At 32.1% G+C, this 11,258-nt stretch overlaps 1 protein-coding gene across 1 annotated transcript in view; it reads left to right on the forward strand.

The window, feature by feature from the left end:
- LOC118199164 (dual specificity mitogen-activated protein kinase kinase 1-like) overlaps positions 1 to 11,258 on the forward strand; it is an 80,545-nt gene that overhangs the window by 56,786 nt on the left and 12,501 nt on the right. The window contains exons 9-10 of the mRNA XM_085815230.1: positions 2,895 to 2,956; positions 5,151 to 5,196. Of these exons, the coding sequence (XP_085671356.1) occupies positions 2,895 to 2,956; positions 5,151 to 5,196 (108 nt within the window). The remainder of the gene's footprint in view (positions 1 to 2,894; positions 2,957 to 5,150; positions 5,197 to 11,258) is intronic.

Consider the following 11,258-nt stretch of genomic DNA (forward strand, 5'->3'; position numbering starts at 1 on the left):
AATAGTGTTGGTGCGGGACTCTAAATATGTGCTGAATTGAAAGTCGTCTCAATTAATTTGGTTGATGGGGAGAGGGATGGCAAACCTAGACCCATTCTCCAGGGTGCTTTCCATGAAAATTAGGCCCGGAAGAGCTAAATCGCACTGTCATCTGTATTGTGCTCAAGGCTGTTGCCAACGACAGGCATAATCTTGTGCTCTTTACCACGAGGAATTCCATGGGCTTGGGATGACTGTGTCAGACAAGGGAGCATAAGTAACAATAACAACAAAAAGTTCAAGCACACATGCTCACAAAGCATTATTGTCCACATACCATTTCTTTCTGATGTATGGTTTAGTGTTGCTCCAGAAAGTACCATTAGATCCAGACTAAGCTAAAGAGCTAAAGCAGATTAAGCAAGGCAGGTAAAGATAAGGTGCTGTTGAATTTGGGGATCCACATCCTATCCATGAGCCAGGGAATGGTTCTTTCAAGTGTTCACGGACAGGAAATGTGAAGTGGGCGGAAGCTCTATCATGTTATTAAACAACCTAGTTGTTGATGCCCAAATTCTGCAACAGTGGAAGAAGCTGGTCATTCAGCATTTCTAGATAAATAACTTGAGTCATGGAACCCTCAAAGAAGTATGAACCAAAGATGTGTTCTTCAGTCATCCCTGCCCAAAGTCTGATGTGCAGAGGATTGTTCTAAATTTCTTGGATAAAAAATGTGGATTTTCCTTTACCCATATGAAGATGTTCGTATTCAGGGAATGTCAATAAATAGCACATTTGTCAGAGAAAAGAATGCACTCCTGAGCAGAAATGGTGGGAAAGACCTCCATCAAGATCCTGCCTTCTCTCAGCAGTTTAAGTTACCATCCATTAATTAATTAATGACCATTGACAGAAATGCTTGCAGGCCTTGTGCTTCATTTAATTTCAAGTTTTATGCCATGCTTTCTACTTGACTTGCAAGTTGATGCATCACTGACACACTAACTGCAATAGGCTTTCCTTCAAGTTTCCCAGCCGTAAAGCTTTCTTCGCCCACGTGATTAAAGTCTGAAGACTTCGTGACTGCTTACTGAAACCTATCCATCACCTATGTCATAGTTTTGTTGCTGTACTTCCATTCATTTACCCACACATTTGTCACTAAGCACTCCTGGTGTCAGCCAGCTAAAGTCATTGGTGTCTGTCATTGTTCTTCACTAGTCATAGGAAGACAAGACAATGAACTTGCCAACACACAAACTGTATTCTCCTCTCTGGGCAGTCATGCATCAGTCAAACTGAAATTTATATAAGAAGCACTGTTGCTGTATCTGTGATCAAGATGGGAGGTTAAAATTTTAACCTTCACTGTTATATGATGTTACACTGTTTCCTAATGCAATGAGTTCAGGTGTAAAGGGACTTTCTGGCTACATTGTACATTGATAATGAAAATTATTTTGGTACATGTGAAATCTTGAAATATAATTAAAATAAAAATTTAAATTCATTAAACTCATATTATATTAAAAAAAAGTATAACATAAATTAATAATGGCATAAAATCTTATGGCTGTGATGGAGAATCAGGCGGATATCGTCTTGGAAGCGGGTATATATCCTCTTGGAAGCGGTAATGCAAATTAATGTTTCCATTTGCATTTGTAATATTTTCCTGTACTTTCAGCAGCAGAAATATATGAGACTATTAATGTGAACACTAAAGTAGTCTTATGAATATTTATTTTAATGTTTTAAAGGATGAAGTTATTAAATGTTTCAAAACATACCTGTAGAATACAAATGTAAATCGGAAACAATCTTATTTCACATTGTTCCAGATATTTACATATTATTTTATTGCACTTGCATGAAAGTTTTTGATTATCAAATTATGAAAATTGAAGCAGATGGTGCTAAAGTCATGTAAGTTGTTCCTGCAGAATTCTGAGCACACTTGTGTCTGGAACTCTTACAGTGTTTCTCCATAGTCCACCAAACAGCCAATGCTGTGGAGGTATTCAACCCTCTTCATTTTTGAACTTCTTAAAAAAGCTTTTGGTGATTTCTACTATTTCATTAGGCTGTTTGATTTTAATGAAAGCTCTACTTAGAACACTTTGAGTACAAACTTCCCACAGGTGATTGTTCTAATCTATTACTGTTTTGTTGGCCATGTGCAGCTATTCTTTTCAATGGATCTGCAAATAATTCTTCTAGCCAGCTGTAAATGAATTAGAGTGTAGTTACAAATATGATTCTACAATTCTAAAATTCCTTTTTTCTCCAAAAATTCAAGGCAAAAATATAATAATAACAGTTAGTTTATATCCTTATTCATAAAAACAAAAAATAGCCTATTGAGAATCAGTTGGGGTTACACCAAATAAAAGTGAAAATGTTGGGAATGTGTTGTGACATCATGTTAATCTGTAATTGGAGCTAAATTGCACTGCTTGGTGACAAGACAGTTGATGTGATAATACAGAAGTATCTCAAATTTTCATTCAAAAGGTACATTTTTAAATACCACAAATAGCGCTGTGTTTGAGCTAACTAACTCGAAAGTCACTGGCATGGAAAATATTCATTATATTATAGGATGCCATGCATGGTCTGAAGGTCTGGAAGCATGGCCTCCATGACATGAAAGTAACTTCACCATGTCATGCAGTTATATCTAATTCCGTTTCACCAAGATAAAAATGCAAAGAAAATAATTTAAGCATCACTTGAAAAGCAAGATATATGTCAAGTTTTTCAAGCTATAGCTATTTAAAGAGGAAAATTAACATTAATTTTTCATAAATCTTATTTTTGGAAAATTTTCTATTTAACTGAATCAAAATTTCAAATTATCAAACTTCTGCTGTATACTATAAAAAATACAATTTATATGTACTTTTTTTTTTTAGCCTCCACCTTCTGTACCAGCTAGTGTCTTTTCCCCTGAATTTAAAGATCTCGTGGACAGATGGTAAATTTAAGACATAGCACTATCTATAAATATGATTATTTTGATTATGAAAATGTATTGAATATAAATTATTGAGCATATGTATGCATGTCTTACAAAGTAGATGATTGATTTCATTAAATGTAAATAAGTGATTATAAAATTGAGTAATAAAATTGAGTGGATAAAAATTATTTTTCAAAGTTCTGGGGATTTTCCTTTAACAGTTGTTGAATTTTCATTTTAATTTGTTCATAATGTCAAATTTTCATTTTAACAACATATCCACGGGGAAAACTCTACAGACTTAGCATTACTGCATAGTTATTTTAAATTCTGTTCAGAATTTTATTTCTCCCATTGAAAATTTGTCTTTTACATATAGATTATGAATAAATGGCATACTAATAAATGTTTACTGCTAAACTGTTATTTTTTTGTTGGGATTGAAAACACCATGCAGTTTATTTAATAAAACCTTGTATATATTTTCATTTTAACAATAAATTTTTAAAATGATGCTTATTATCTTCTTTACTGACACTAAATTTTGATGAGTGTATCAGCTTATGAATACTTATGATGTATAAGGTTAGTCAAAGAGGAATATTCAGTCTACTGGAGCTTGGTAATGATAAGCACTAGAGAAATGAAATTTTGTAGGTACTATCTTTGATCCTTTGAAAATGTCACTCCATATATGATATGACATGAATGCATGCCCATTCCTTTGATTACCTTTTACTCTGAGAATCAGAAAGAAACAACTAAATTTCCTTATATGTTATGACTTCATGAAAGTATTCTGGACAACGTCCAGAGGAACTTTTCAGAAAATCATCACAAACATTTTCCTAAGTTGCATCCTTTCCCTTGTCAAGTGCTGTGTAACCAACGAGCACAAATTTTTCTATATCCCAATCATTAGATTAACATTAATAAAGATATTTTTGCTATGCTTTTACTCCATGAACTGTCTTATGGTAATGCATCTGCCATTTAGGATGAATTCCTCAATTACTCATGCATTTTTATTATTTGTGATAATTGCCTGGTCTACCTGATCATAGCTTGTCTTGGATGTTGCAATCTTTATGCCCAGATCTTTGAAGCCATTGACACACATTATTTCGATTCATTATGTTGTTCCCATAGACTGGTAACAACTTACCATGAATTGATGTTGCTGGGTTATTCCCAAGTTTGTAGAGAAATTTGATGACTGCATGTTGATGTAATTGGGTGTCACATTGATCATTCATCGTGGCTTACTTCCAACAACAGGAAATAAGATTTATGCATAGGTTAGGTGATAAAGAGTATATGCTCTTACCTACAACATTTCATTTATCTAGTGCTTACCAATATTGAATCCAATAAGCACTAGATAAATGAAATTTTGTTGGTAGAAGTGGATTATACATTTTTTTTACCAACCTTTGTATATCGTAGTTATGATGCAACTAATCCATCGTACAATGACGGTGAATTGTCAAATAAATAACAATATAGAAATTCATAAATTTTAATATTAATGACAATTAAAAAAATCTGAATGGCTTCAGATTTTAAATTATGTTTAAAGGGGCGTTTTTTTAACGTTTTGTGTGTTATCTTTATTTACTAAATATCATGTTTTACATACTCAAACTATAAAATTCAGTTCAACAGCAATATCGCAAATTAATCTTAAAATGAGCATATCTTTAGAATTTCCGATACAGAGTCTTGCACGCTGCAGATAAAAATGTTATTTTCTTTCATACAGTGTTGCCATTGTTCGCTTTGAAATCATTTAGCTTTTTAATAAAAAATTTGTTGAAGTGTTACAAAATATGAAATCGATAATAAAACAAATTTCAAATTCAAATTCGGTCTTCCACATGCCCATACTCTATGGAATATTACACTATTCAAATTTTGATGGCTCTAGGTACCATTGCTTTATCACAATGCAAGAAACTTACATATATTTATGCAGATTCTTCATTATTGAATTTCTTTAATGTAAGACAGCGCAATAATATACGGTGGCAACAGTTTGAAAAGTGATGCGGGCTTTTAAAATTTTTGATGCAAAATGCCAAAATGAAATTAATAGTTCTTCAGGGCAAAATTGCCCCTTTGGACTAATAATTCTTTAAAGGCATTATGAATATTTTTATGTACATATGTGAAGATTAATTTTTATAAATGTAATGTTTTGTTTATACAGTTTAAAGAAAAATCCAGCTGAGAGAGCAGATCTCAAGTTTCTAACTGTAAGTTACCAGTTTTATTTATATTTCCTGTATTATTTTATTCTAAGCTTTGTTGTTGTTTTGATGGTTTTTAATTTTGAAGAAGTATCGAATTTCACACAATTAATATATTTAATTTATTTAGTAAATATGCAAAATAAAATAATTCATCAATAATTTATATACACATTTATATTAAGAACAAGCATAAAACCTTAATATGGAATAAAAGAAGAAATTATCTGGAAAGGTAAATTTAGAACTAATTATGAGAAGATACTAAGGATGGGAACATACAAATAATATAAATGATGGACTGAAATTCATGAAAATTGAAATTCATCTTGTTCTGTAAGGTAATAATAAAATTTATTTATCTAAGTAACTGTGTAGCCTTTGAAAATTAAAAAAAATTAATAGCTCTTTTTTCTTTTTGCATGTAATATTTCAGTGAAGTAACATTCAGTGACATTCCATTTGGGTACATAATTTAGCTTGCAGAAGTGCTTAAAGTGGGTTTTGTTGTATGTAATTTTCTTTGAAGGAAGCTTGATACACATATATTTTGTTTTTATATTCTGCTTTTTGGAATATTCATTAAGTCAATTACTAATTTTTTTTTTTTTTTTTTTAATTGACGACAAGTTGAAACATCTGCAACATTATGATATCACATATTTGGATTTCGAATTATTCTTAAGTATTATTGCTATTATCATTAAAATAAATAGTATATTAATATTATCTGTCGAAAAAAATAAAATATATGCTTAGTGTGTTCCACATAGACTATCAAGATTTGGTTGTATGTATCATACTTTATCTGTATCATAATCTTTAAGTTTTAATTTATCTTATGACATTGAGAATGGAAGCTAAATTTTTGTATGTATCATAATTGTATGTATGTATCATAATCTTTAAGTCATTAATCACATTTGTATGTATGTATCATAATCTTTAAGTTTTAATTTATCTTATGACATTGAGAATGGAAACTAAATTTTTGTTTCTGTGTAGAGCTTTTCTCTTTAACATAAAATATTTATTTAAAGTTAAAAATTTAAGATATCACTTCATGGAGTTTTGCCTCATACTTATGTATTCTGGTGTAGTGATTGTGAAATGCAGCATTAGGTGGCTTTAAAAAGTCAAAGTTTGCTGCAAGGTTTTTATATTTGCATTCTGCATTATTCAAATAATGGTTTCAAAAGTTGTTCGACTTAAAAGTAAACTTTAAGTAATAATAGAACCCAGTAGTTCAGATGCTGGGGTGTTTTAGGCATATTCTTCTGGAAATTTGCCAGGAAGATTTCAGTTCTTTATAGAAAAATATTTGGATACTGCATCTGCTTGTGTTTTAGTACTTAGCAGAAGAAACTGTTGCTAATGTTTAATGAGAATTTTAGCAGTCGGTGCTTTATGACTAATAATAGAAGGGTGGATGCATGGTCTGTGTAAGTAAATTGGTCTCTTTAAATCACCTGCATTGAAAAAACTTATATTGTGTTGCCAGAACATTTCATTTGGTACTAAATGATTATTACCTAAAATATTTTCATTATTTTGCAACAACTGAGATGGGAATGTATAAGAGTTCTACATTTTTGTTGAAATAATTGCTGACACAGGTTTTTCTAAATCAAGGAAAAAAATCAGGACAACTATGGTTAAACAAAAATATTATATTAAAAAATCGGATGTGTACACCACATGACTGGTATGTTTTATGAAATATTAAATTATGCACATTTTTTCCTGCATATCAATTAACCTTATTTCCTCGAATTTCAATAGACATATATTTCTCATTCAATTCATTTAGTTCTCACTTCGTGGCAAGGCAAAAATACATAAAACCTCAAAATACTTTTATTAGAAATTGCAAAATATAGCAAGATATAAAACATAGAGTTAAAATAATGTAAAGAACAACATCAATTAAAATTAGATTTTCTATGCAAAAACAAGAAGGCAAATTTTTCAGTGCACATAAGGAACTGCCAGTTCGACCTGCTCAGGTTGAACTAGCAGTGTTTAGCAACTTGACTGCTCAGCCATTACTGGGCCTTTAACATTAGGCTAAGTCCATATTATTTTCAGTAAAGCATAATTTAATCTATTGTCACTAATTCAAAATTGTAAAATATTTAGCAGATTTATGCATAGAAAATTTTAAAATGTTAAAATCAAAAACCTTACCTCAGTGTATTACATTTTACAGCACACTTATTCCAATCTTTTTTTGTTTTATAGTACTCTGTTATACACATTTACTTGCAACACATTACTTACTAGTTAGTTTAATTTATTTTTAAACTTAACTTCTGTCACTTTTCTTATAATTTGTCTTTTATCCTCGTAATTTGTTATATAAAATCACATATTTTTTCCTTATTTGACTTCATTCTTTTTTGGATAATTTTTAATACATTTCTTAAATCTTCATATTTTGTATTTTCCGAGCAGCAGACATTCCAATGAATGTGCAGTCTGCTTTTCTATGGCCATTGTAGGAAAACCTCTTAATTATTGTTCATTCATTGAAGATTATAAATAATTTTTATTAGCTTTTTAGCATTCAAATCCTGCATTCAGCTGAAGTTACTGGCATTGGCTGGCAGAAACTAAAATTAACATTTTTTATTAGCTTTTCAGCATTCAAAAGCTGCATTCAGCTGAGGCTGCTGGCATTGACAGTCATGAACCCACATTAACACTGACACATTTTGAAAAATCTATTCCAAATTTTTACTTTCTTGTACAAGTAAAAAGGAAGTATTGTAATTGCGAAAAGTTTCAGGCAGCATATCTCAACAAAAATATCCATTTTCACCGCTATCGAATGCAATTTAACGATGTTTTTGCGTGATATCTGTATGTAAGGACAGAATAAAATACTCTTTTCCTTCAAAAAAATTATAAAACTGCTTTAAAATTAATTCTGAAGAGAATTTTTCGTGGTGTCTGTAGGAACGTATCTCGCATAACTCAAAAACAAGTAGCCTCAGAACGTTGAAATTTTCTATATAGGACTGCTATAACAGGTAGATGTGCACCTCGTATTTTGGTTGCAATCAGCCGCACCAAACGTATATAAATATATTTATATATATATCCACTCTGTTACCCGGCTCAGTGATCTCAGTTTCTTTACTCTTATATGTTTGTAAATTGTACATTTTTTGCTTTAAAAATGATTGAATTATGTTGTTTTTATCTTCCAGTTAAGGATTTTATGCCTTTAGTAAATCTGTGTGCAATATTTTTAGAAATATCAGGAATTTTAAAGTTGTTAAATTGCCGCTAAGCCTTTTTTAATGGTGGTCATTGATGTTTACATTTGAAACAGGAGACTAGTTCCCAATCTAGAGAACCTTAGCTTTGCAATAACAAAGATAACGCATTCATTTATTATTGCCAATTAAATCATGCTTAATTCTTTCTGGAATTTTTTCGAGGAAATAAGTGTTTGAGATTTACTTCGTAATTTTTAATATAGATATTTTGAGTTTTTATGTATTTTTGCCTTCTCGCGAAGTGAGAACTGAATTAATTGAGAAATACTCAATCGTCTGTGAAAAACTGTTTCTTTTTTGTTTTGTTTGCTTAATTTCTTTTATTCATCATTCTAGCTTTATTATAGTATTTGAATAGAACATTTGGCAACGATTAGATAATTCCATTCTTTAAATGATATAAATTTTGTGCATTATGAGTTATAATAGGAACAAAATATATATGTTAACTGTTATATAATTATTGGATTATATAACAGTTAACTTAGTTTTCGTTATATAATTATTATATAAGTTAACTGTTATATAATTATTAATACTGTTAAGTGAATCTAGCGCCAGAGTGTTGCTATGGTAAACAAATACTAGAGTGAATTTTAAAGAATGCATTTAATCTATTGTGGTTTATGCGCTGTCGGCGAAGTAGATTTAACTCAATCCAATAAGTTTAAATGAAATGCAAGAAAAAATGCGTATAATTTAATATTCCAATACAAGGAAGTCATGTGGTGTACACATCAAATTTTTTTCATAAATGTACTTAAGTACTGTCAAACAACAATTGGCAGTTTGTGGTAATATGGAAGACAACATTTCAAATTCATTCGCAAGATTTGAGGAAGTTATATCTTCTGAGCCTTGTTGTGGGTCATTTAGAACATCTGCAAGCTTCTTACAACTGCTGTTCATATCATCCGTATTTATTAGCAAGTTCTTAAATGTCACATATAACACTTAACAGATTAGAGCAATGATTTAACTGCTCAGATCTTTCTGTCAAAGACAACAGAGTAGTAGTCTATTATTGCGTTTGAAAAGTTTATGCATAATTGATTTTCTTCCTACTAAAATGGGTTCTTTTCTGTTTTCGTAATACACTCTTTTGCAAAAAAATCGAAGCACTATGAAGTTGTGGTTGTTTTTAATGAAATTGAATATGTGTATAGCTCATACACAGATAATAAAATGATTTAAAAAATCAAGGTCATAGTACGTGTTCATGGCTCACAATCATCCATTGAGTGTTCAAATTAGTAGTTGGTTGAACCGCCCCTGATGGCAATGCATGCGTGAATTCGTCAAGGCAAGGAGTGGTAGAGGTTCCTAATGTCATCCTGCGACACATTCTGCCAGGCATTCATCAGTTGTCGCTCCAGATCTGTGATATTTTGAGGTGCCGGAATCTGGCGGCCTACTGTGCCCCAGACATGCGTGGTTGGTGAAAGGTCTGGTGACCTTGCTGGCCAAGGAAGAGTATCAATCACATGAAGACAGTCCAGAGATATGCAAGCGGTATGTGGCCTGGCATTATGTTGGAAAATGGCACCAGGATAACGTGCCATGAAGGGTAATGCAATCGGCTGCAGGATGGTATCAACATATCGTTGAGCTGTTAAAGATGTATGGAGAATGACTAAAGATGACCTGCTGTCATAAGAAGTAGCGCCCCACAACATCACACCATGGGTTATGGCTGTATGACTTTGTAAAACAAAGGTTGATTGTGACCGCTGGTCCTGTCCTCTCCAGATACAAACACGGTGGTCATCTGCTTCAAGAGTGAAGCGGGTTTCATCACTGAACACTCTGTGTTGCCAGTCTGATTGCAGCCATGATGATGATGATGATTGGCTGCGACACCATTCCAGATTACTCTGCCGATGTTGTGGGGTCAAAGTAAATCATCTTAAAGGCCTATGTGGGCGTAACCCCGCCTCAGACAAGCGCCGTGAGATGGTGGACGGTACCACAGGAGGTATAGATGTGGCTGTAGTGCGTTGAATAGTCGACAATGATACCGTTGGAGCGGTTCGAGCGTGGCAAACAATCATCCTGTCTTGCATCGCGTTTGTGATCCTTGACCTTCCAGAGCCTTTTCTTCAGCAATTTCCTTGTAGCAACCATTACTGCTAACATCTTTGTACAGCACTGTCTGTACGCTGCAGGCAGCGGACTTTTGCTCGGTATAACCACCCAGCTTCATGCAACCCTACAATGCGGCCACGTTTGAAGTCGTTTAGTTGTCTGTAAGGTCTTTTATATCATTGTAATTTCATCTAGTTGCTTCTTTACGAAATTACAATGGCAAAAAAGATAAATTTTCTGCCTCTGTAAAACCAGTAGATTTTATACTTTGCGAATTACGCACTAGAAATGCACGCTATGATTGCAATTCCTGTTCATTTGCCTTGAAACTTTGATCATTTGAGTGTTCAATCAAGATGTTTTTGCATACCAAATTTCGTCACGATTGCTGAAGTCCTTCTTGGTACTTCGATTTTTATTTATTTTTTTTTCCTTCCCGAAAGAGTATATAAACTTTATTAAAGTATGAACTGTATTCTGTAAATGTATTAAAGGTCTAATCAGTTCCCTTGCTTCTTCTTTAGCTTTTCTAAATCCGTTTTTTCAGAATTCTTTTATGTACATTTAATTTTGATATTTAATCTTAATTCACTTTATTTTAAGTTTTAATCTGAAAATTTAATAAAATTTATTATAGTGGTGTCATGAAATGTAAGAGATGAGTTAACAATAAACAAGAATGTATTTATCTTCAGTAAT

Source organism: Stegodyphus dumicola, chromosome 4, assembly GCF_044657685.1.
Source record: "Stegodyphus dumicola isolate Sdum_Otavi_A_Nest chromosome 4, ASM4465768v1".
Taxonomy (NCBI): domain Eukaryota; kingdom Metazoa; phylum Arthropoda; class Arachnida; order Araneae; family Eresidae; genus Stegodyphus; species Stegodyphus dumicola.